Source organism: Barbus barbus, assembly GCF_936440315.1.
Source record: "Barbus barbus genome assembly, chromosome: 25".
Taxonomy (NCBI): domain Eukaryota; kingdom Metazoa; phylum Chordata; class Actinopteri; order Cypriniformes; family Cyprinidae; genus Barbus; species Barbus barbus.
This window is the reverse complement of record NC_136753.1, coordinates 6,437,425-6,463,257: the sequence shown is the minus strand read 5'-3', so window position 1 is coordinate 6,463,257 and position 25,833 is coordinate 6,437,425. Positions and strand designations below refer to the sequence as shown.

General features: G+C 38.3%; 1 protein-coding gene and 1 pseudogene across 2 annotated transcripts in view; one reads left to right on the top strand and one right to left on the bottom strand.

The window, feature by feature from the left end:
• Positions 1 to 18,156, top strand: part of dnah9l (dynein, axonemal, heavy polypeptide 9 like) — a gene marked incomplete at both ends in the record, with an annotated part of 44,248 nt that extends 26,092 nt beyond the window's left edge. The window contains 40 exons of the mRNA XM_079377158.1: positions 1 to 151; positions 230 to 361; positions 477 to 650; positions 1,190 to 1,394; positions 1,632 to 1,797; positions 1,884 to 1,986; positions 2,519 to 2,758; positions 2,940 to 3,101; positions 3,189 to 3,382; positions 3,649 to 3,811; positions 3,927 to 4,050; positions 4,134 to 4,276; positions 4,371 to 4,532; positions 5,043 to 5,276; positions 5,599 to 5,745; positions 5,940 to 6,053; positions 6,647 to 6,790; positions 7,029 to 7,211; positions 8,415 to 8,516; positions 8,619 to 8,753; positions 8,863 to 9,036; positions 9,492 to 9,727; positions 10,037 to 10,159; positions 10,282 to 10,486; positions 10,562 to 10,726; positions 11,209 to 11,349; positions 11,601 to 11,771; positions 11,872 to 11,994; positions 12,212 to 12,405; positions 13,652 to 13,800; positions 14,009 to 14,136; positions 14,218 to 14,445; positions 14,710 to 14,901; positions 14,977 to 15,096; positions 15,804 to 16,046; positions 16,130 to 16,312; positions 16,491 to 16,606; positions 17,211 to 17,323; positions 17,653 to 17,793; positions 17,909 to 18,156. Of these exons, the coding sequence (XP_079233284.1) occupies positions 1 to 151; positions 230 to 361; positions 477 to 650; positions 1,190 to 1,394; positions 1,632 to 1,797; positions 1,884 to 1,986; positions 2,519 to 2,758; positions 2,940 to 3,101; positions 3,189 to 3,382; positions 3,649 to 3,811; positions 3,927 to 4,050; positions 4,134 to 4,276; positions 4,371 to 4,532; positions 5,043 to 5,276; positions 5,599 to 5,745; positions 5,940 to 6,053; positions 6,647 to 6,790; positions 7,029 to 7,211; positions 8,415 to 8,516; positions 8,619 to 8,753; positions 8,863 to 9,036; positions 9,492 to 9,727; positions 10,037 to 10,159; positions 10,282 to 10,486; positions 10,562 to 10,726; positions 11,209 to 11,349; positions 11,601 to 11,771; positions 11,872 to 11,994; positions 12,212 to 12,405; positions 13,652 to 13,800; positions 14,009 to 14,136; positions 14,218 to 14,445; positions 14,710 to 14,901; positions 14,977 to 15,096; positions 15,804 to 16,046; positions 16,130 to 16,312; positions 16,491 to 16,606; positions 17,211 to 17,323; positions 17,653 to 17,793; positions 17,909 to 18,156 (6,571 nt within the window). The remainder of the gene's footprint in view (positions 152 to 229; positions 362 to 476; positions 651 to 1,189; positions 1,395 to 1,631; positions 1,798 to 1,883; positions 1,987 to 2,518; positions 2,759 to 2,939; positions 3,102 to 3,188; positions 3,383 to 3,648; positions 3,812 to 3,926; positions 4,051 to 4,133; positions 4,277 to 4,370; positions 4,533 to 5,042; positions 5,277 to 5,598; positions 5,746 to 5,939; positions 6,054 to 6,646; positions 6,791 to 7,028; positions 7,212 to 8,414; positions 8,517 to 8,618; positions 8,754 to 8,862; positions 9,037 to 9,491; positions 9,728 to 10,036; positions 10,160 to 10,281; positions 10,487 to 10,561; positions 10,727 to 11,208; positions 11,350 to 11,600; positions 11,772 to 11,871; positions 11,995 to 12,211; positions 12,406 to 13,651; positions 13,801 to 14,008; positions 14,137 to 14,217; positions 14,446 to 14,709; positions 14,902 to 14,976; positions 15,097 to 15,803; positions 16,047 to 16,129; positions 16,313 to 16,490; positions 16,607 to 17,210; positions 17,324 to 17,652; positions 17,794 to 17,908) is intronic.
• A 2,892-nt stretch (positions 18,157 to 21,048) lies between these two features.
• The window catches only part of LOC306844778 (voltage-gated inwardly rectifying potassium channel KCNH7-like), a 56,622-nt pseudogene continuing 51,837 nt past the window's right edge, over positions 21,049 to 25,833 (bottom strand). The window contains exons 12-17 of the transcript in view: positions 25,546 to 25,751; positions 23,766 to 23,871; positions 23,176 to 23,379; positions 21,747 to 21,891; positions 21,365 to 21,512; positions 21,049 to 21,210 (exon numbers count right to left, since the gene is read on the bottom strand). The product of the transcript in view is annotated as a voltage-gated inwardly rectifying potassium channel KCNH7-like (transcript). The remainder of the gene's footprint in view (positions 21,211 to 21,364; positions 21,513 to 21,746; positions 21,892 to 23,175; positions 23,380 to 23,765; positions 23,872 to 25,545; positions 25,752 to 25,833) is intronic.

Here is a 25,833-nt window from a genome sequence, read left to right as displayed (position 1 = left end):
GTATGTGACAAGCTGGATAGACACCCGTCAGGCCCAATCTGAGCGAGCAAATCTCACTATATTGTTTGATAAGTATGTTCCCTACTGTCTGGAGCAGGTCAGATGCAACCTTAAGACAATCACACCTATACCTGAGTCAAGCATGGTACAGGTAAGAGACACATAATCCAGTACACATTTTTGTATAGACAAACTTTTCTGAAACTTTAATGTATACCTGTTTTATTAGACACTGTGTTGTCTGCTGGATTGTTTGCTGACTGAAGAAAACACCCCTCCGGATTCTCCCCGTGAGCTCTATGAGCTCTACTTTGTGTTTGCATGTGTCTGGGCCTTTGGAGGGGCTCTATTCCAGGACCATGTTAGTACTGAAAATTCACATACCCTGTTTACCCTAATCCACATCTTCACTTTGTAATACTCTCTCTCTCTCTCTCTCTCTCTGTCTATTTTTTTGTTTAATTTTTTCTCGTCAGCTAATAGACTATCGTTCAGAGTTCAGCCGTTGGTGGTGTAAGGAGATGAGAGCCGTGAAGTTTCCCTCTCAGGGTTCAGTGTTTGATTACTACATCGACCCAAACACCAAACGGTTCACTCCGTGGAGTGAACGCACACCTCCCTTTGAGCTGGAACCTGACATTCCATTGCAGGTCAGTTTTGAACAAAGCACAAAATACAATGTCTGTCTGTATTATACATTGTTTTCATAAAACAAATGATCAGAGTTTGACTTATTGAAAAACCTTATAGTTAAACCAAAAATGTATAACTTTAATTTACCACTTTAAGGCCTATGGATGTTTATTGACACACTTTAATTATGTTCTATGAACAGAACTGCAGTATACAGGCTTTAGTAGGAAGGCTTTTGATTTTCTGTCAGTGTCTTATAATTGGATATTATTCCAGGGATATCATTCCTTTATCATTATCATTATAGTTATTATTTAGAGTTAAGATGATTTTTTTTAAATACTTTGTTCATAGTTATTTTTCTTGATGTGAACAGGCCTTTAAAGTGAGCTCAGATATATTGTTTTTAAATGTTTCTGCATCATTTTATTGATGCTAATGATATTTTTAAGGTAAACCTATAGAAATAATCAAAGAACTGTATACATTTGCTTCTTTCACTTAACTGTTACATAGGAAGCATTTTGTCATTCTAAAATTTTGTCCATGTGTACAGACGGTATTGGTGCACTCGGCAGAGACGATCTGCCTGACATACTTCCTTGAGTTACTTCTGCAGAAGGGGAAGCCGGTGATGTTGGTAGGAAATGCTGGTGTAGGGAAAACTATCCTGGTCTGGGACAAGATTGCCAAACTTAAAGAGGAATTCATGGTCACAAAAGTACCTTTCAATTACTACACGACCTCAGCTATGTTACAACGTGAGTGAGATAATGGAAGCTGTATATGGGCACACTGTATACTCTCACAAACACCAAAAGACGTGTGCACAGTGCACACAGACACATTTGCAACAAACAATATAATAAAATATCTGTACACATATGTAAGCTACCGTATGGACACATTTGCAAGGTATACAAAAAAAACATGTTTTTAGGTATGCAGGAGAACATCATCAAACAAGTAATAAGTCCATTCTGGTTGTTTAACTGTAGGTGTGCTGGAGAAGCCTCTGGAGAAGAGGGCAGGGCGGAACTTTGCTCCTCCTGGAACTAAAAAACTCATCTACTTTGTGGATGACATGAATATGCCTGAAGTAGATGCTTATGGCACTGTTCAGCCTCATACCCTTATCAGACAGCACTTGGACTACTCCCACTGGTATGAGAAAACATCTACATCAAAGCCTGTATGAAACAGTTGTATTTTAAAATGTTTTGATTCACTTAAATATTTGTATTTTGTAGGTATGACCGTCAGAGACTAGTACTCAAGGAGATTCATAACTGTCAGTACATCACCTGCATGAACCCAACAGCGGGAAGCTTCTCAGTTAACCCTCGACTACAGGTACCTTTGACCAGATGCAATTATAACAACCATTTCATATCCAGTTTAGTATCAAGTGTAGACATGAAAAGAGCCTAGTGAAAAAGATTTTTGATTAGGAGGGGTTTGATTTTCTTATGTGGTCTGTAAAGTTCAACTGGTTATCAAACAATACTTCCTGTTTTATGACTGACCTGAATGGTACTGTGATGAGCTATCTGTGTAGCAGTGGTAATAAAATGCTGTACCAGATGGTAGACCCAGTAATGCTGTGTATATTGCAAAAATGAGAGGGCCAAGCACTGAACCCTGAGGCACTCTGGTGGTTAGTTGATAAAGGAACATTTGAGTGTTAAAGGGTGCAGTCAAGTCCAGCATAATACAGAAAAGTAGATTATAGGTAACTATAAAAACCATCATGTCCGACCTGGAAGGAGAGTTAGCCTGCCTTACAATTTAATCAGTGTTTACCAAAAAAAGGAAAGTCCTGTTCAAATGCACACATGATTTTACATTCCACACTTCTTTCTCTCTTTATTTTTTCCACTGACAGAGGCATTTCTCAGTGTTTGCTGTACATTTCCCTGGTGCGGAAGCTCTGAGCACTATATATAGCAGCATTCTGAGTGGTCATTTCCAGCAGGGTGGCTACAGTTATGGTGTTAGTCGCATGACCAACACACTGGTCCAGGCTGCCATCTGCCTGCATCAGAAAATGAGCCAGAACTTCCTTCCCACAGCCATTCGGTTCCACTACATTTTCAACCTCAGAGACATTTCAAACATCTTCCAGGTGTGTGTCTATGGAACAGATTAAAGTGTGTGCTTCTGTGCAGTTACTGAGTACTATGGCCATATGTATAAATACAGTGGCCTAGTTATGCCACTGTATATTACACTGCTGGTAGTTTAGTTACTTTATACATATTAGCATTAACATGCTGTTTTCTGTGTTATGTTATGTGTGTGTTTAGGGAATTCTCTTCGCTCTACCAGAGCAAGTGCGGTACCCTATAGACCTAGTTCACCTATGGCTGCATGAGTCATCTCGTGTGTATTCAGACAAACTAATGGAGGAGAAAGACGTGGAGCTGTTCAACAAGATTCTGCTAGACACAGGCAAGAGATACTTTGAGGTGAGCATTACTTCTCAAAACCCTGGTGGGGCCTCCAGTGAACTGGAGCACCATTTATCAAAAATAATCGTTGCTTTCTCCTTGTAGGGTATAGATGAGTCTATTTTTATCAACCAGCCATTGATCTACTCCCATTTTGCTCACGGTGTTGGTGAGCCGCGTTACGCACAGGTGACTGACCTGGAGAAGCTTCAGAAGACCCTGATGGATGCTCTTGAGCACTACAATGAACTGTACTCTGACATGAACCTGGTGCTGTTTGAAGAAGCCATGCAACACATGTAAGCTGGCTAGAAAATAACAAAATCACATAATTTAGGGTTTTAAAACTGTACTTAACAGAATTTACATACATCATGTTAAATAAATAATGCATAAAACAGCTCATATAAAGTTTTGTTTGTTTTCCTGATGTTGACAATCAAAAAACATGAAATCTGAAGGTTAAGCACCTCCTTTGTTGAGAAATTTCATTTTTAAATTTGCTTTGGTTTGTGGAAAGTGCTGCAACTGCTGTATTAGTGTGTGTGTGTGTGTTGGTGTGTAGCTGTAGGATAAGTCGTATTCTTGAGTCTCCTGTGGGGAATGCCTTGCTGATTGGAGTAGGTGGTAGCGGGAAACAGAGTCTGTGTCGGTTGGCTGCTTTTCTCAGCGTCCTGGAAGTATTTCAGATCACACTGAGAAAGGGTTATGGCATCAGTGACCTGAGGGTAATACACCCACACGCACACTGCATTTCAATGATCTCTTTTTATTTGAAGCTTAATATGAAATATTGTCAAAAGTTTTCCCTTCTACTTCCAACCTTTTCTTTTTTCTTTGTAGAGTGATATCGCTGCACTGTACATAAAGGTGGGAGTGAAGAATATTGGCACCGTCTTTCTGCACACAGATGCCCAGATTCCTGATGAAAGATTCCTGGTGCTGATCAACGATATGCTAGCATCAGGTACACATTGCAAACTCCTCTCACATTTCCTTCTCATTCCTGTCAGTAGCTCTTATTTTTTATCTGTATATATGTGTGTGTAGGAGATATACCTGACCTATTCAGTGAGGAAGAGGTTGATATGATTGTCACCTCTATTCGAGTGGAGTTGAGGGCGCTTGGTCTGCTGGACACACGTGAAAACTGCTGGAATTTCTTCATTGATCGGATACGCAGACAGCTTAAGGTTGGTCTCCTTTTTTAGAAAACTGCATCCTAAGTATATTTTATGAATAAAAATGTAAATATCACTCTGAAGTTATACCCCTCCTGCACTGTAGGTGGTGCTGTGTTTCTCTCCGGTTGGCTTCACTCTTCGCACACGTGCACGGAAGTTTCCGGCTCTTGTGAACTGCACCTCCATTGACTGGTTTCATCCTTGGCCCCAGCATGCATTGCAGTCCGTCAGCAGCACTTTTATACAAAATATCTCTGGCCTGGAGGTAAAAGAGACTAGGGACAGTGAGGAGGAATTTTTTATTTAATACCTTTATTCTGTAAGGATGCATTGAATTTGATATAATTTCACTATAAATTTCTCTTTCACATAAATGCTGTTAATTTGAACTTTATTCATTAAAGAATCCTGAAAAAAACTATAATTTCTACCAAAATATTAAGCAGCACAACTTTAACATTGATAATAATAAGAAATGTTTCTAGAGCAGAATGATTTTTGAAAGATCATGTGACATTGAAGACTGAAGTAATGGTTGCTGAAAATTCAACCGTCATCACAGGAATAGATTAAACTATTTTAAAATATATTACAATAGAAAACAGTTAAGTAGTAATATTTAATAGTAATACTGTTTTTACTGTATTTTTGATCTAATGAATGCAGCCTTGTTGAGCAGAAGACTTCTTTCTTGAACATTAAAAAACATACGCACCCTAAACTTCGGAATGGTAGTGCAAATTCATTAACCCAGATATGTTTTCCTTTACTTTAGCCGGCGGTGAGAGTGTCCATCAGTGAGTTTATCTCTTTCGCTCACACTAGTGTGGATGAAGTCAGCATAAAGTATCAACAGAATGAAAAACGTTTCAACTACACAACACCCAAGAGCTTCCTGGAGTTCATGAAACTTTACGGCAACTTGCTGGGGACAAAAAGAAGAGAACTGAGCCAGAAGATGGAGCGTCTGGGGAACGGTCTGCAGAAACTACTGACCACTGCATCACAGGTCAACCTCACACAGGGTTCCATAAAAATCTACTTCCAAACTGTAGTAACTATAGAAACTGTGGAAGCTATAATAATGTAATCTACCCTTTCTGTGAAATGATTTCTCTGTTCTTTTGGCATAAACAAGGCTGCCTGCGCAGCGTGAATGTATCGCATTATGCAAACTGAAGAGCTGCAAAAATTTAAATTAACCTTAAAACTGTTAAATCTAATTTTAATTATTACATCATATTCTCATTCCTAGAGCTTACAGACACCTTCAGTTTTATATTTCAGGTTTTTAAATTTAAATAAAATTATTATGTGGACCACTTTCTCAGGTGGAGGATCTAAAGGCTAAATTGGCTACTCAGGAAGTGGAGCTGCAACTAAGAAACACTGATACTGAAGCTCTCATCGCTAAAATCGGCCAGCAGAGTGAGAAACTCAGTCAGGAGAGGAGTGTAGCAGATGCAGAGGAGCAAAGAGTGAGAAACACATGCAGATATCTCCACCCAAATGCACAAAATCATACACATGCTTATGAATTAGAATGAGATTCTAACTTTTTTTATATAACATTTGGTTTATAATTGCTATTTATGTGAATATATCTGTTAAAAGACATCATAAATGCATCATAATTATTGTATAATATGCAAAATAATGATTGCAATATCAGGTAGAAGCGATCCAAGCAGAAGTGACCAAGCAGCAGCAGGAGACTGAAGCAGACCTGGCAAAAGCAGAACCAGCTTTACAGGCAGCTAATGCAGCACTCAACACACTCAACAGGGTGTGTATTTGTGTGGGTGCTGTATTTATGTTTGGGCACTAAAATCGAGCATCGCGTTAGTTCTGGCAGGTCACGTTAGTCAAGCTCACATCAGCTGACTCCGCTGTTCCCCATCTACCTATAGGAATACGACACCTATCTAAGCATTCATATATAAGGTCCTCAGTATTATCAGTAGTTTTCGCATTGATCAACCATCCCCAACTCCTCCTCTTGTCAGTCAGGATCCAGCCCTCTGATTCTCTTTTGAATCAGACTAATTCGAAAATGTGTACATAAAATTACTGAACTTCTTAACAAATCTACAATACTTTTGTTGGTTCTGTTCTGTTTACCCTGGGGGGTTATCGCTGCTCTCCCTGTTCTCATCCATGCTAGGCTGCGTGGATGTGCAGGGAGTTCTTGCCCAGAACAGAACCATTCCCCCAATCCAAACTATATGCTAATCGTCAATCATCTTTGACTATAGTGGTCCTGACAGAACTGTGTGTTTTGTTCTCAAACTCAGAATCCAAGTGTTTTGTTTTTATGTGGAGAATTTTATATATATATTTTTTCCCCCCCAGAGTAATTGTGTATTTATTTATGTATAGTTGAATCTAACAGAGTTACGGACATTTCCGAATCCTCCTGCCATCGTATCTAATGTGTCTGCAGCTGTTTTGGTGCTGTTGTCTCCTAATGGCCGTATCCCAAAGGACCGCAGCTGGAAAGCATCTAAAGTTGTCATGAGTAAAGTGAGTGTGTGAAGAGCTGACATTTAAGATTTATTCTCAGGGTTTTCATGAGTCATATTTGGAAATGTTTCTATTTTGATTCTGCTGACATTTAACTTTAGTTCTGGAAATCTGGCTTTTACCTCGGATTCCCTCTATAAGCAAAAGCCTGAGTTTTCAAATGGAATACTGAGATATATTTGGCAGTAAAACTTTACTGCAGTGTGAGGTTAATTTGCTCCTTTGTGTTTATGTTTAGGTGGATGACTTCTTACAAGCACTGATTAATTTTGATAAAGAGCATATCCCTGAAGCCACAGTGCGTGTGGTCAAAGAGGAGTATTTGAGTGATCCTGAGTTTAATCCAGAGTTTGTGCGTCTGAAATCATCTGCAGCGGCTGGTCTCTGTGCCTGGGTCATTAACATCATCCGCTTCCACGAGGTTCTGCTCCCTTACACCATCATAATCATTCAGAACCAGTGCGGTCCAATAGAATTTAATAAGTATATACAGTATAACAAAAGTACTATTTACATGAAGTGCAAGATGCACACAAAATGCAAGATTTTACACACCTATATAAACTCTTTTGCAAAAAGTCAAAAGTTTAGCAGTGTGATATCAGTTTCTGAGAACAGTTAATAGGGAAATCTGTTATACTCAGAACTTCGGATTCACTGAAGTAATGTTTATTTGCCATTTTATTGTTGTGCGACTCCATTCTCATTGTGTTTGTGTTGTGATTATATTATTTACAGTGTATTTTTCTGCTTCTCTCCTCTATGCTGCTCTGTCCAGACATATGTGAGTAAACACTTGATAATCTATTTAGATCAATAAATGATACAATAACATTTCAGTGCAACCTAAAAGACCATATGTAATTATTTAAACCGTTTTGATTGTAATTATTATGTCTATTGTGATTTATACCCTACTGTTCAAAAGTTTTGATCAGTAAGATGATGTTTTAGATTTTTCAACGTTCCTCGAGCTAAATTGAAATCAAGAGGTGACCGAGCCTTTGCTGCTTACCGGTTTCTCTTAGAACGGCCTCTACATTGAATGAGTTTACAGCCAAACACAAAACCCATCTTTTCTCTTTGGCCTTTAATTGTAGTTAATTGTGCTGTGTCAGCTCTGTTTTGTGCTGTAATCTATGTTGTTCTGAGTGTTAATGTTGTTGATTTTTTTTTTATTGATTGTACTTTTTGAGTTGAGTTTTTAAAGAAATTAAAACTTTTATTCAGCAAAGATGCATTAAATTGAATTTAAAGTGAGATTTGCCATTAAAGGAATAAGTTGCATTTAAAATATATTTAAATAGAAAAAATTATTTCATGTAATACTATTGTAATAATATTTCACAATATTACTGTTTTTACTGTATTTTGGTTAAACAACTGCAGCCGTGGTTAAAAATCTCACTGACCCCAAACTTTTGAGCAGTATGTAGTCATCTGTGATGATTATTGCATCTTCAAATTAAGTGTTTTAATGGCTGCCGATATTATTATTATTATTATTTATATTGGTTGAAGAATCATCCATTTCTAATCCAGTACTTTGTAAACCACTCTACAGTCTGTCATTCCAGAGTCTGATGTTCTGATATTGTTTAAAAATGTGCTTGGGTTTAATCAGGTGTTCTGTGAGGTGGAGGTGAAAAGGATGTGTCTGGCTCAGGCAAACGCTGATCTAGCTGAGGCTGCAGAAAAATTAGAGATTATCAGAAAGAAGCTGGCTGTAAGTCTTTCACTAGCTGTCTCTCTCTCTCCACCACAATATCTCACCAATGTTTTACAAAGATGTACTGTATAATCTCAAATGTTTGTCTGAAATGTGAAGGAGTTGGATGGTAGTTTGGACACACTGAAAGCTGCATTTGAAAAAGCAACCTCGGAGAAACTCCGTTGTCAGGATGAGGTGAACCACACCAACACCACCATCCAACTGGCCAACCGCCTGGTCAAGGGTTTAGAGGTCAGATTTCACTGGTTTTGTCTTTTGGACCATACTTACATGTTTATGTTGTCATACTAATTTTAAATGTGAAATTCTACTCTGTATGCAAACTGCATGCGTACTTCAGTCAGAAAACGTACGCTGGGCTCACTCTGTGGCTCAGTACCGTGAGCAGGAATCCACACTGTGTGGAGACGTTCTCCTCACGGCAGCCTTCATCTCTTACGCTGGCTCCTTCTCAAAGAGATACAGACAAGAGTTGCTCCATAACCTCTGGATGCCTTACCTGCGTGCCCAGAAGGTGTGTTTATGTCTGGGATGGAAACTGTTTGCCTTGAGTACTGATATTGTCTGTTATTGTGCTAAAAAGGTGTATTGTTTCAAAGTTCAGAAACTTCAAAGAGTATAGATTGTAGGGAATTAAAACACATTGATTCTTTGGATTCAGTTCTGTTTCAGTTATAAAAACTAGTGCTGGGCAATGATTAATCGTGAGTAATCACATCCAAAGTTTTTCCAAAATGTTTTATTCCGGATGTGATTAATCGTTGCCCAGAACAAAAGAAAAGAATGTATTTACAACAGAAATGTCCAAACAGAGGTCTGGGTTTGTGTGGAAACTGTGGGAGATTCATGAACTTCTAATGAAATGGCAATGCTGGATGAAAATAAATTATATAATAATTTTATAAGGATAGAAATGTTAGTATACAAAATGAATCAGTTATTGTTTTTGTGTTTCTTAATGACTTTCAGGTGCCCATTCCAATGACTGAGGGCTTAGATCCCATCTCCATGTTAACAGATGGTGCTACCATTGCTCAGTGGAATAATGAGGGTTTGCCAGGTGATAAGATATCTACTCAGAATGCCACTATACTGACCAACTGTGAGCGCTGGCCTCTGCTCATTGACCCCCAGCTGCAGGGCATCAAGTGGCTCAAGAGTCGCTATGGCAACAGCCTGAAGGTCATTAACCTCAGCCAGAAGGGGTGAGAGCTTGATGAACATATTACATCACAAGAGATTTCACACAATGTATAAATAATGACCTTATAAATGTTCCATAATATTTTGGGGAATATTTCTAATTAATATTCTTATTTTTCTGGTTTTATCGTTCTAATTTTTATTGTTAAATCCTTATGGATCAAATTAAATCCTGTTCTGCATCTTTTTTACATAAATATATGTATTTGTCACTTAGAAATGGCAGTATTTGTATTGCCATTAATTGTAATGCCATTTTTTGTTTTTAGTGTTGTAATTTATTAACATTTATTCTGTCATTGTTGCTTCAGGTATGTGGATGTGATTGAACAGGCCGTAGTCTCAGGAGAGCCTGTATTGATTGAGAATCTGGAAGAGACAATTGAACCAGTTATTGATCCACTGCTAGGCCGACAAACCATCAAGAAGGGCAGGTAAACCACCACAACACCACATTCTGCACAATATACCACAAAGAATTGTATCAGTATAAATGTCAATATAACAAATAGTCCTCTCACTCTCATGATGCTGCTTTTTCTTCTCCTTTCTGCAGATGTATTAAGGTGGGGGATAAGGAATGTTATTTCCATCCAGACTTCCGGCTGATTCTGCACACTAAGCTGGCAAACCCACACTATAAACCTGAGATCCAGGCTCAGACCACTCTCATCAACTTCACTGTCACACGGGACGGGCTTGAGGACCAGCTGCTTGCAGAGGTGGTCAACCTGGAAAGGCCAGACCTCGAACATCTGAAGGTGTGTGTGTACTTGTTTAGTCAGATCTGAAAATCCTTTTGAGTGTTACTGATGGGTATTTGTGTGTATCTGCAGTCAGAGCTGACTAAACAGCAGAACACATTTAAAATCGAGCTAAAGCAGCTTGAGGATGAGTTACTAACGCGCCTCTTCGCGGCTGAGAGTAACTTCTTGGGAGACAACGTTCTGGTGGAGAAACTGGAGAGCACTAAACACACAGCTGCAGAGATTGAAATGAAGGTTTGTCTGTTTTTAACCATTTTTTGTTGAAAAAATAAATATGGTTGAACAATGCGGAGGTTAACGTTAGCTTGCCATTATCAATATGCAGGAATTGCTTTTGTCATGTGACAAGAACCAATAAATACAAAGTGATCTCACGGAGAGAACCACGGAAGAGCACCGTGGCTGTCACATCACCAACTTTGTGCTTTCATTTTATCTATCATTTTTTTCTCCAACAGTTTGGACATTCATATTTGTCACTGACCCACATAAGCTCTCTTCCAAACCTAGTGAGCTTCCTCTCTGTCTACTGTGGATCAGATGGATTATGCTTTTGTTTGACCATTTTCTGCGCTTTTGCAACAGAGCTATTATAGTAATGTTTTTGTTCCCTATAAAATTAGACAAGCCAGGCTCTGCCAGAGATTTAGTTTTCACACTCTTTTTAGTTGCTATTTGTTGTTTCTTCTGTCTGATTCAGCTTTTGTGTTGTGTAGGTGTTGGAGGCGAAGGTTAATGAGGTGAAGATTAACGAGGCTCGTGAACACTACCGGTCCGTGGCTGTCAGAGCGTCCCTCCTCTACTTCATCATCAATGACCTTAACAAGATCAACCCCATGTACCAGTTCTCCCTTAAGGTGCGGCCTTGTTTGTGGCTCTCTGTATGCATTCTGTAGGACAGTTGTTCAGCAAATATCCCTGCAAATATTTACAGCTGAGCTAATTTGTCACCAAATGGAAGTAATAGAAAAAACTAATCAGCGTTTCAAACAGGCCCCCTCCATCCGTTATAGTACACTCTGCACCCACCTCAACTTGAGAAATCACTTCATTTTGTTATTTCATTATAGTCTTACGTGTGCGTTCACTTGATATCTTCTCTCTGCAGGCATTTAACGTTGTGTTCCATAAGGCTGTGCAGAATGCAGATGCCTCATCTGATGTAAAAACCCGTGTGAACACGCTGATAGATTGTATCACCTTCTCTACATTTAATTACATCAACAGAGGTTTGTTTGAGAGAGACAAGCTCACCTTCGCAGCACAGCTTACTTTTCAGGTAATCTACTCACACATGAACACTTACACTTGCATTACACTGTCCGTTTAAAATACACTCTTTGAATGGGTGTGTATTGTATTTTTTGTGTGTATATTAGTTGCTGTTAATGAGTAAAGAGTTGGATCCTCGAGAACTGGACTTTCTGCTGCGCTTCAACATTGATCACAGTTATGTCAGTCCACTTGACTTCCTTTCCAACTCCACCTGGAGCGCTGTTAAAGTAAGCACAAATCTCAAAACACAGACACACACACACACACACACTTGCCTAAAGACCTGGGGCTGTATTACAGGAACACTTAGAATCCTGTCCTGTCTGTTTAGTAACAATGGTAATTTTTCTTCAGGAAATAGAAAATGTTCAAATCTTAAGTCAAGTTCTATAATACAGCCTCTTGAAGATTATCTCCTGAGATGCTCCTGGTGTCTTCCTGCAGACAATGAGCTTCACCGATGAGTTCCGTGGTCTGGACCGGGACATCGAGGGTTCTCCCAAACGCTGGAAGAAAGTGGTGGAGTCAGAGTGTCCAGAGAAAGAGAAACTCCCTCAGGAATGGAAAAACAAGAGCTCGCTCCAGAAACTCATCCTTATGAGGGCTCTCCGACCTGACCGGATGACATACGCTGTCCGGTAAGTCTATGATATGTAATATGTGTTCATTAAAGGGGTCATATGATGTTGCTAAAAAGAACATTATTTTGTGTATTTGGTGTAATGCAATGTGTTTACGTGGTTTGAGGTTCAAAAAACACATTATTTTCCACATATTATACATTATTGTTGCTCCTCTATGCTCCGCCTTTCTGAAAAAGATCGTTCTGAGAAGCAAGGTGTGCTCTGATTGGCCAGCTATCCAGTGCATTGTGATTGGCCGAATACCTCAAGCGTGTGACGGAAATGTTACCATGTTGTGATGCTGTGTTTTCCGGCACGACGAGACTAAAACAATAAAACCCACGATAAAAGAGACATTTGTTGTATTCAGCGAGGGCATAATTACTGATTATAATGACTCATACGGTATTTTTATGTGTTGCGCCACGCCCTGTAAACATATCACCATGTCTGCATTTGTGATCGTAGAAACGCTGAACAAGCACTAATCTACACTGCTCAAAACTCGCGTTTTAATAGTCAGTAGCAAATTCTTTAAATATCAAAACATACTTACAGGCTGTGAGTCAGAAGCACCGGACTGTCCTTGTGATGTTGGAATTGCCCCACTTTATAGTGTTCACATCACAGCCATTCATAGTGTTCACATTGTAGGCTACTCTCTCCCAGGTTCAGGAAACAGTCCTCCATAAAATGTGCTGCACACACTCAAATATTTGCGTTGTACTGTTCTGGAACAGTGTTGTAAATACAACTTAACCACTGATTTCTAGTTGTGTACTCTTTTGGAAGGCCAAACAAAGTACTTTTGCTTTCACAACAAAACACGTCTCCACGACATGGCGCTGGCGGCAGCAACAATAATACAGCGAGAATTAAAGTTACACCTTCTTTCATTGTGTAAACATTTGGGCGGTGTTATGCAAATCTTACCACACCGTGACGTAGACATGGGGGCGTGTTTGAATGAGCCGTTTTAGGGGGCGTGGCAGAGTCTAAACTTTTATAAAGAATATCTCTTTGGGTTTGAGATTTTAATCTTTGCAACTTTACAGATCTATTAAAAATATCTTCATTTGTGTTTCTATTAATAAAACAACCTATTGTTATATTAATAGGTTTCAACCTATTAATAAACACACTAAATAATGTAAAAATTTTATGAAAGTTAGCTTTAGGGGTGGAATTAGGATAGGCATAGTATAAAAACAAGCATCCCCACAAAGAAAACGATAACAAATGTGTCTGTTTGCTTGTGTAGGAACTTTGTTGAAGAGAAACTAGGTGTACAGTACACCGAGGGCAGGAAGATGGAGTTTGCACGCTCATTCAAAGAGTGCGGTCCTGCTTCCCCTGTGTTCTTCATCTTGTCCCCTGGAGTGGACCCACTAAAAGATGTTGAGTCCCTAGGTAAAAATTCATACAGATTTTCTTCCATCTCATGCAAGAATCTTTTTCGTTTTGTTTTTCATAGAGTGTGTCATGATTTTGACTACGGTACTGCATATTGACTCAGTCAAACCCTGGCCCACTGGTTCAGAAAAACTGGATTTGAATGGGATATGCCTGGACTGACATTGTGAACAAAGCCTTTGTGTATTTGTGTGTACATGTTTAGGTAAGAAGCTGGGTTTCACTATAGACCTGGGGAAGCTCCATAATGTGTCTCTAGGACAGGGACAAGAGTCTGTTGCTGAACTTGCCATGGAAAAAGCCTCTAAAGAGGGCCACTGGGTTATTTTACAGGTGTCTCTTTGTTATCTGTTATATTGTATATTTGTGTTATTTTATGCATGTACTTTATGCAAATGCTTGTGTTTCTTCTAGAACATTCACCTGGTGGCAAAGTGGCTGGGAAGTCTAGAGAAGCTTCTGGAATGTTGCTGTGTGAACAGTCACCAAGACTACCGAGTGTTCATGAGCGCAGAACCTTCTCCCACTCCACAGGAACACATCATTCCTCAAGGTATTCTGGAAAATTCCATCAAAATCACTAATGAGCCACCCACAGGCATGCTGGCCAACCTACATGCTGCCCTGGACAACTTTGATCAGGTAAACAGAATGAAAAAAAAAGTTGCATGTTGTGTTGGAGGCCCCACCCATAGTAAAATCCTATTGATCCAAAAAGCATGTGTTATTAGCTGTACATCAAATATGTTCTGATAGGCTGTAATTGAAAAGAAAACAATTTTGTAAGGCTTCAAATATGTCAAGAATGAGATGTAACACAAAAACCTTTGATTTTTATTTAAAATGAAAACAAATGAGAAAATTGAATTTCAGAAAAACTTGATACATGCAGATGTGTTTATGTAGGACATTCTGGACCAGTGTTCCCGCGAGCAGGAGTTTAAGACCATCCTGTTCTCGCTGTGTTATTTCCACGCTTGTGTGGCTGAAAGAAGGAAGTTTGGGCCACAGGGCTGGAACAGGAAGTACCCTTTTAACACAGGAGATCTCACCATATCAGTGAATGTGCTCTACAACTACCTAGAAGCCAACTCACAGGTGTGTAATTAACTGTGAGACAAAAACTCATCTTTCTGTGTTTGTGAGCCATGTAAACTAATGTGTGTTGCCCAGGTACCATGGGAAGACCTCCGTTACCTGTTTGGTGAGATCATGTACGGAGGTCACATTACTGATGACTGGGACAGGAGACTCTGCAGAACTTACCTGGAAGAGTATATGCAACCTAACCAGGTGTACACTCACACTCAAACACACACGCACAATGACTGGAAGACTGCCATAGCACAAACACTGAAGTCAAATTTAAGTCAGCATAGTAATATTTTATTTGGATTTATCTTATTTAATTTATATATATATATATATATATATTACAAAGGCTCATCCTTTTAAGATCACTGTCTTAAAAAACACTCTCCTTTAAGATGGCATGTTGGATTGTTTATTTATCTTTCATAACATGCATAATGTTGTGATGCCTCAATCCACTTTAAGCATTTAAAATGACTGGTTTTAGTTTTTAGTTGGTCATTTGATTATTGGCCATTATTCTTCTATTCTATTTTCATGTTAATTTGCCATATTTTTTTGCTGTTGTCTAACAGTTCATCTTAAGTAAATTTTTAAAAACTCTTCAAATTGAGTAACACTGTTGCTTGTAAATTTTAGCAAATTTCACAATTAAAATCAATTTTTCAGACTGTACATACAATGCTGTGATGCCTAAATACACTTTTAACATTTTTTTTTTTAGTTGCATTTTAAATTTATTTAAACAAAATAGTATTTTATTATCTGCTATTTATTGGCCAGAGCTCAGAATGAGTTTATTGGATTTTAAATACTCACGATATTTTCATGATTGGTTGATTTAGGTTCCTGATAAACATTTCATCAAACAAACACACAGACTAACACTTTTCTCCTTATTCTTACAGTTTGACAGGAAGTTGTCACTACCCCCAGGTTTTGTTGTGCCTTCTAACCTGGATTACCAGGGCTATCATGTGTACATAGATGAGATGCTGCCCCACGAAAGCCCAGTGCATTATGGGCTGCATCCAAACGCTGAGATTGAGTTTCTTACAGTCACATCAGACAGCCTTTTCCACACTCTTTTGGAGCTGCAGTCCAGAGACTCCAACATGGGTGAAGGAGCCTCACAGACCACTGAAGAGAAGGTCCGTTTCTGAGCTTTTGAAAGGGTGCAGGTCTGCAGATCATATATTGCCCTAATAAACTGCTTAAGCCACTGCTGTTTCAGGTGAAGACGATCTTGGATGACATCCTGGAAAAACTACCAGAAGAGTACAACATGTCTGACATCACGTCCAAAACAGCTGAACGCTCGCCCTACATTCTGGTGTGTTTCCAGGAGTGTGAGCGTATGAACATTCTCCTCAATGAAATAAGACGCTCACTCAAAGAGCTGGACCTGGGGCTAAAGGTGCGCTGTTATTCCTGTTTTTTCCCATGCTAGTCTGTTATCAGCTTCATTGTATCATTGATTTCAAATTTATGAATCATGCTTGGCCGCTTTTCATATCACAGTGTCTTCTTCCCTAAGACTTTAAAAGCCTGGCTTCACAAGTATGTATGTAAACCGGTCTTGTTTTCTCTGGCAGGGAGAGCTGGCTATTTCATCAGAGATGGAGCTGATACAGACAGCTCTGTTTTTTGATAATGTTCCAGATACCTGGGCCAGACTGGCCTACCCCTCTATATACAGCCTTGGACTGTGGTAAGCAGTGATCACTGATATACTATTGTAGTTCTTGTAAATTTTTTGAATTATATTTTATTTTGTATATTTTGTTTTCATTTTAATTTATTTAATTTTGTTGTGTTTTTGTCATTATTTTTTAAAAGGTCTATTTTTTTCTTCTATTTTTAAGTTTTAGTTTTCAGTTCAATTAGTTTATTTTAGTACTTCAACTTGCATTGCATTGCAACTAGCTGATTTTTCAGTTAATGTTTTATTTCAAGTGGTGAAAATGGACGTTTCAGTTAATGATAAGCCTGTTGGTTAGACAAAAACCCATACAAGTTTGCTCAATTGTATATTAGCTGTAAGGTCAAACTCTGTTCTGAAACCTAGTGCTGCTTTGTAAGGTGCAAGGTCTGGTGATATTATTAAGATATTATGAGGTATCTTGTTTAGGTCACATTTTCTGTGGATAAAATGATCCCAGAATGCATTGCAGTGAACTCCATGAAGATGGCATTGTTCATTATCATAGTTTCGCTGCCTTCTATATGTTGTCAACTCACTCTGAAACTATATAAAACCTGTACTGTTTTATGATAACAGTTTGTATATGTAATGTCTATGTGTATCCAATCAGGTATAATGACGTGTTACTCCGCTGTAGAGAGTTGGACAGCTGGACCCACGATCTCTCTCTGCCTAGTGTGGTCTGGATCTCTGGTTTATTTAACCCTCAGTCTTTTCTAACAGGTACAGTAACACATACTCACAGGCTTGTATATAAATAATACAGATATTTATATATGTACACTACCATTCAAATATTTGGTGTTGGATATTGTTTTTGAAATATTTTTGAGGAAATCAAGATTTCTTCATGATTTGTTGATTAATAGAAAGTTAAAAATAACATTTATTATATATATATATAACACATTATGTAAACAAACTTTTATTTGACAGCACTAGTATGTATATGTGTGTGTGTGTGTGTGTGTGTGTGTGTGTATATATATATATATATATATGATGATTTTTGTTTATATATGTGCATCACACACACTTTTTGTCTTTTGTAGCTGTGATGCAGAGTTTGGCACGAAAGAATGAATGGCCACTGGACAAGATGAATTTGACAGTGGATGTGACCAAGAAGTTCAAAGAGGAGTTTAACCAGCCAGCCAGAGAGGGAGCCTATATCTATGGCCTTTACATGGAAGGTCTGTATCATCCATCCAATCACAAAGCACTTCTGTGCTTGAATCAGAATGCTTTCTTGTATTATCTGAGCTGTTTGTGTGCATTTGAATCTAAAGTCAGTACTTGTGTCTGCAGGTGCACGCTGGGATATTCAAGGTGGGACAATCGCAGAAGCACGCCTGAAGGAACTAACCCCCAGCATGCCTGTTATAGCTGTCCGAGCCATCCCAAACGACCGACAGGAGACGCGCAATACCTACGAATGCCCCGTCTATAAAACCAAACTACGTGCAAACACCTATATCTGGACCTTCAGCCTGAAGACCAGAGAGAGGCCTGCAAAATGGGTTCTGGCAGGGGTCGCTCTGCTGCTTAGTGTGTGACACAGACAAACACACTCAGAATTGTTGGTAAAGACATACTGTACTCTATAATATGCATCGAAATAATAGTTTTTATCCTTATCTGAACTATAAAAGCAAATTTAGTGTATTTTACTTTCGGTATGAAGTGGGGTCCAAATGTCATGACACTGTAAATTTGGAAATAAAAGGTTTTAGGATTTTGAGAAAAGTTAGAGATGTAAAATGAGTAATTAGTTTAAAATTCTACACTTTTTTTTTTGCTCAATCGACTGAGGATTTTTTTTTTTTAAATAGTTTAATTATTAAATTAGAAAAGACATTCTAGACATTCAAACACATTCTAGTGGTTTCATTCTTTTGGACTCCACTGTACCCTATCTCAAAACCCTATCGATTTTAGTTTTCCCCATTTCCACCCATTCGATAGGATTTTGCATATGGAGGTGCATAAAAAGTCTATTTTTCCACAGGTTCTTATAAATATATAAAAGTGTGCTTTTTCAGGTTTTCTGCAGGTTTTAAATTAGAGCAGAAAGTAAATCTTAGATTCATAAAGTCATGGAATTAACTCTTACATGCATTGCAAAAAATGATTATCTTCCTCAGGATTTTTGTTTTCTAAAACAATATCTAAACATCAAAACATTACAAGATGATACATTTACTACAAATGTAAATTTAAACAAAATTAAATAAGCTTACATCAAGAACAAATATCTAAATAAAATTTGTGCAACATTGTAAATGAAGCATTCTGTCTTTTATTAATTCACACAGTTGTGCATTAACTCTTGTAATATTCACAATATACAGCATAAATATAATACATACCAATATATCCAAGGAAGAAAATATTCTAACCTGCTGTTATGCGTTGCATTGTATAAAATACAGTGTCAAACATTTAAAAAAATGCATAAAAACTATTTTGCGGACAGCACTAGTTTTAAAAAGTGACACTGTACAAGATGTTTCAAAGAGTTTGTGCAAAAGATCGCAATATCTTTCTCTTGCTCTCTTCCCTCACTGGCACGTGTCCTGGCCTTGTCCCATAATCCCCCATAAGGCAAACCCACTCCTGCCAGCTTCCTGAAACACCAGACACGACTTGGAGCGTCTCACAGGAAACTGTTAGGTCAACGCATGCCGTGATCACAGCGGTCACACGAGCCAGTCAGGACAGCCAACGACATATCTGTGTGATGAGCATACACTGATATATGTCACGATGCTCCGCCTCCAGATTTCAGCCTACCAATCAGATTCATTCGTTCACGAAGAAGCTCTAAATCTGGTGGCCCTATGCGTAAATTACTAAATTAAGACATGCATACATTTTTCTGCTTTTTTTTTTCTTTTTTGTTGTTTTAGCTGACACTAGGAAGACTGTGTGTTTCAATGCATCTCATTAAATGTGGTTAAGTGATTAATTCAACTAACTAACTTTGGTTAAACATGCAGTCCTCCTACACATGAACTCAATGACATGTTATACTGCAAGACTAAAAGTGTGCATTTTATGGGTTCTGTTAACGTAGATCTACCATCTGGAAGGCCAGGAATGACTGCTGCTACAAAAGCTAGAGCTTTCACCTGCAGATCACATTCTCCAGATAGATTTCTACAGATAAACACTGCTACAGCTTCAGAATGAAAGAACCTTCTCAAATGAACTTGTAAGTTGCATAAAGAAATGAGGACAAAAAGCGACATACAACACAAAAGGCATCTACCTTGCTTTAAGTGCTAGAATCCAAAGGTGAGCTGTTTAGCAACAGACAGCCAATCATAAACTGTCTCAATGGTTACCTCATTAAATATTCAATTATTTGTAGTAATACAGCTCAAACTCCAACATGAGTGTATAAACAGAGGGGGCCTATGTGGCAACATTTCCACAGATAGAAAATAAGTTATTAAAACATAAATTTGCCTCATAAATATGCAAATTATATCTAACCAGGGTTAAAAATTACCCCATAAGTGTTCAAATCCGCCAGGTGTTTGTTGAGTGGTCAAACGTTCATCTATGGTTTGAATTACCCACCACGAGGGCCAGAAAATGCGGACACGTTCTTAGACCATCAAAGTTTTGTCAAATTCAATACTGAGACATGATATTGCAATACTGACAATGCTGTTACAATGCTTAGCTGGCTCTGAAGGGACAGCGTGTTGTTTCTGAATGTAACTGTCCTGTGGAAATCTGATATGGGCAGAATAATGTGATATTTTGAGATGATGACAGTTTGATGATGAGGCTTTGCTTTGCAGAGTTCAATTCAAGTAAAAGATTCTTCCTGAATACCAGGAAATTTATAGTTAAGTAAATACATAAATCTCAAATAAGTGATATAAGGACAAACAACCAAGCTTATGTCACTTGATTACCAATGCAAGTGTTTTTTTTTAAGAAACATGCAAAAAAATAAACAAACACTGCATTTTTTCCCAGCATGCATCTTTCATTAACATGGTCTAGTATGTTGCTTCCTGACCATCGTTTCATTTATATATTTACAAAATGAACAACCTTTAGACTGATACTGCATTAATGTATCTCTTAACCAGTTTTTGTTTGACTCCTAGTCCTAACTATGAGGGACATAGAAGGTCATTTTCAGTTCTTTGCATATGACTCTTCGTTTTCTCTACCCTGAGTCTAGCTGTAGCTGCAGTTGTTTCGAAGGGAGGAGGTTGAGCTTACTGTAGATTTTGTTCTGTCTATGCATAGTTACATGAAAGCATACAGAAGTGCGACTCCTCTATGAGGCATTTTGATTTAAAAATTCTGAATATTACAACTCAAACCTCAAAATTAAACACTGCTCTTACTGTACTTCCCCTGGGAATTCTGTTGTTATTAGATTCTGTTTCGCGCCCATGAAAATGGTAACCTTTGACCTTATGTTACTCCCTTGGATGGCCAGGACCAGAGGAGGGACTGTGAAGACTCGCCTCCCACTCTGGCTCCGTCACCAATGGAGTCGCGTGCTGACGTCAGAGGTCATCTCCGTGGTAACTGCAGGCGTTTGAGTCTTTGGCTTTGCAGGCGTTCTCTAAATCAGGACTCTGCAAAGATGAAAACAGATTAAATATACTGCCATTTCTGCCATTTGAATGTACTATTGCAAAGTCACCCAAAACCGGCTCCAATCTGGCAACAATTTTTAATCAAATGATATGTTGCACAGCACAGTGGACAGATGCTGTGTCTTTAGATTACCTGTGTCTGCATGGCAGTGACGGGCTGCACGGGTTTGTGGTACTCTGGACTGACGGCCACAGTACTGTACGCTGGAGGTCCCAGAGTGCTCTGCCTCTGGAGCAACTGTAAAATAGCCTGAATGTCTGATGTCATCTGCTCTTCCAGCCTACACACACACACACACACACACACACACACACACACACACACACACACACACATAATGACGCAGAGATGCAACACAGTCTCTGACCAGCAGATGGCGACAGGCACCATTCGATCAACAGCACAAAATGTTCTGTATGCTAAAGTTGATGTTTTAACTCATATTCTATTAATTTACTCTTTCATGTGTCCTACTTTATCTCACTTTCTCTCTCTCTCTCTCTCTCTCTCTCACCTGTTTAGGTGTTCCTGCAGTAGATCAAGTCTTTGCTCCATTTCGCCGAATGTGATGTCACTTTCACATTCGTCTCCTCCTTCTCTGTCCTGAGATTTCGCTGAGTCATCTGCATTCCCACAAGGCCATTCTTCAACACACACATCTAGAGAAACACAAATTCCCAGTGTAATTAATCAGACACACACAAACATACAAACCCAATGATTCATAAACGTATGCAAGATGGATTAGGTTTGTATGTTGTCAGTTGTACTGCATACACACATTTATATATGCATACACACTATAACAAAACATATGGCACCATAAGACAAATGACACACACACATATATATATTTATATATATATATATATATATATATATATATATATATATATATATATAAATAATTTTACACACACACACACACGCCATTAATTCTCTCAACACTGCACCAGTGTCCCCTAATATAACAGCTGCAATACCCAGAAGCCCAAGACAAAAATGTTTACGTGTGTTTGCTTCAACGAGATATTACACCAAGCTCAATCTTATCATATGCTTTAGTGTCGTCTTGTAATATTTAGAGAAGGGACAAGAGGAAGAGAAGCTCCCTGGCTGTGTAATTATATCAGCAGTCATTGTACTGTAAAGAAGAAGTTTTGATTGTGTGAACAGAGTCACAAAATATTGCATCACATTTGTGACTCATTGCTTTCCTCTAGTTATTTATAGATTCACTTTATATACTCAATCTAATACTGTAATGTTTAGCAATACTTTCTACAAGGCCTTGTATACAATACATTTTACATATATGGTTCACAAAAAAGGTTACCGATATTAATAATGCCATCAAGTACACCTTAAGTGCACATTAGTGGAATATCGTGGTCAAAAAAGGTCCATTGTTTAGTCAATAGTGGAGAGATGTATGAAACACAGCTCGCACAGAAGTCACTTTCAAGCCAAGTAGCTTTCCGAGAAATAGTCTCTTTGCTTTTAGTACAGTTACAATATAAAATATAATTTAATTTTAAAAATGTTGACATTAAATAATTTTTTTTGACCTACTTAATTAAAATGTCATAACGTGATCTTCCACTCCACTGAAATTGCATAATGCATACTCTCTGGTCCAATCATTTCATCTGCTTCAATCCCGCCCCTTACAATTGGCTACAAGCTTGCAATCAGATCTGCCTCCATCCAATCAGCAAATCATGAATAACCAAGTCCCTGCCCTATTTTTTATTTTTTTTACTTTTCCAATATCTGTTTCACTCAGATGTACACCACAAAATGTAAAAAAAAAAAAAGATCACTATTAAGTAATGTATCGTAAAATGAACAATGAATTATAATTTGTATTTAAAGCATAAAATCTTGATCTGTTTCAAGTAAAGTGTTACTGTAGGGCACCCATGAGAATGAGTATGTTATACCTTTGTGAAACAGATTGTTTTCAACACAATCTTTAGAGTATGTGTCAGGGATGGTGTTCAGGTTGACAAGAATGGATTGATTCAAAGGCCTCGCCGTTTCTTCCTCACCCTCTTCTTCCTCCTCCTCCTCCTCTCCCGGTAACGTGCAAACCTCTCGATCTCTTCCCCTTTCCCTGTCTGTCCCGCTCGGTCTGCTCGGAGAACCTGAGGGAACACAAAGTCCTTGCAGAATTACACACACAGTTCTCACGGTCACTCTCCAGATTGCACCTTAAACAAAGAAAAAGATAGAAAGGAATGTGCCAACAAGAGAGTAAGAGATTTGGCTGGAATGAATAATCCAAACAGCAGGTTACACAGGGACGGGGGATAAAACGGCTCTTGGCCGTTCAGGTGAAATCTGGCTTGTTGCAACCACACAATAACAAACATCTGTCTATGGCCAACAATCACCATGGCAACAGCTTGAAACCCAGCGGGAGAGAAAAGAGACGGGTGGAAAGAGGAGGGGAGGTGACGAGGGAAGGGAAACAAAAGAGAGACCAAAAAAGGAGAGAACAGTGGAGAAGAGAACGGGAGAAGCTCCTGACCTATGGAGCGGTTCCTCTTAAAGCAGGGTTTGGTCCTGACGTCAGGGTCTTCTGTGTCTGAGTCACTCACGGCCGTGTAAAGGTTCGTCTGAGGATCTGTGGCTCCCTGCCACATATAAGACATCACATTAGGCAACGCACAAACTTTATTTACTGCAGCAACATTAGGAAAGAAAGAAAATATTGGCTTTCTTCTGTGGAATATACAAGCTGACTTTCTAAAGAATTTCCAGACCATTCTTTATATATAACGACTTCAAAATGACAGAAGAGCATCATCAAAAGAATTCATTCCGAGAGGAACAGACCAAAACAAAGAAAAAATTCACCCAAAAATGAAAATTATGTCATCATTTTCTTACTTGTGTTGAATATAATAGAATATATTTTGAAGAATGCTGGTAAGCAAATAGTTCCCCATTGACTTTCATAGTATTTCTTTCCCTACTATGGAAGTCAATGGAGACCAACAACTGTTTGGTTCTTCATAATTCTTCAAAATACCTTCTTTTGTGTTCAATATAAAAAAGAAACATAGGTTTGTAATGACATGATTAAGTAAATGATGACAAAACTTTAATTGTTGGGTGAACTATTCCTTGAAGTCATTCGCTGAAAATCTTGATATCCAATAAATCAATGGACAACAGCCCAACAGGAAGCAGAGACTATAACATCATAAATTTCAATCTCTTTGAAACCAAAAGGGTCAAGTGATCTTTATCCACTGTATCACAGTGCAACACATGTAAACAGACTGCATACATCTAACCTATTGATAGACAGAATTTAACCATACATTGACTTTACATATACTTTAATGTAATGGGTGTTGGTGGTGCAGTGGATAAGACACATGCCTTTGGTGTGAGAGACCCGGGTTCGAATCCACTGTGAGACATCAATGTATCCCTGAGCAAGACACTTAACCCCTAGTTGCTCCAGAGGCGTGCGACCTCTGACATATATAGCAATTGTAAGTCGCTTTGGATAAAAGCGTCAGCTAAATGAATAATGTAATGTAACTTTAAACATACACTTTTGGTTTATGTTTAATTGTATTGCTAATTTGAAGACTTGGAATATATAGTAGCACAGTGGCTCTCAACCTTTCTGACTCCAAGGCCCTCCAGTGTCCACAACAATATTCACTTTTCCCGTTGTTCGTTATTTACTTGATAATGATTTTTAAAATTACTTTTACTTTCAATTTCTACCTGATAAAATATTTTTGAACTTGGCATGAGTAGGAAATTGTAAAATCATAAAAGATATTAAAATAAAATACCCATGAGATTTATTAATGTACATTACATTACAGTCCAGGCCTAGAAATCACACATTGGTTGAAAACCACTTCTTTTATGTCGCCCTTTTTTAAAGATCTAATGGCTATTCTTTGTAACTGCAGTAAGACCAGTACCCGCTACTTTAAGACTTCTACATGTAAATGACTTCTATTATGAAGGACTATTTTTATGTGAAAACTACTGCCATAATTCACAACAACATTCATCAGATGATGCGAGTTGCTGTATATTACTTGAATATTGTTCAAATTAAAGGTGAGTTGCTATTATCAGCTGTTTCCTTCATAATCTATTTTTATCTACTGCAATCCTTGCACAGTATATTTATTTTTGTATTAATGTTTTAATAGTTAATGCCATGATTTTTGAGTTTGTTTTGCTTAGTTTTCATAAAGGGTCATGTTTGCATGGAACCGTTCTTTTTTTTTTTCTTTTTCAAAACACTAAGCAATTATAGCTTGCTGTTTTACCTCTGCGTTCTCATCACGCAGGTTAAACGTGAGCTCCAGATTGGACAGGAAGTAGTCTGAGAATTCAGGATACATGTCCAGAACCTCCAGAAGATCCTCTCTGTAGATGGTGTGGAGGTCACAGTAGCTCAGCGCTCGAACATCTGCGTTGGCTTTCCCCGGTTTGGCATATAGATGAATCATCTCTCCAAAAATATCATTCTTACCTGAGAGGTGGGCGTACAGTGATCAGAAGAGAAAAGAGGTAAGAGAAGATAAAGCAATGAAGGAAGAAATTGGACAAATAGT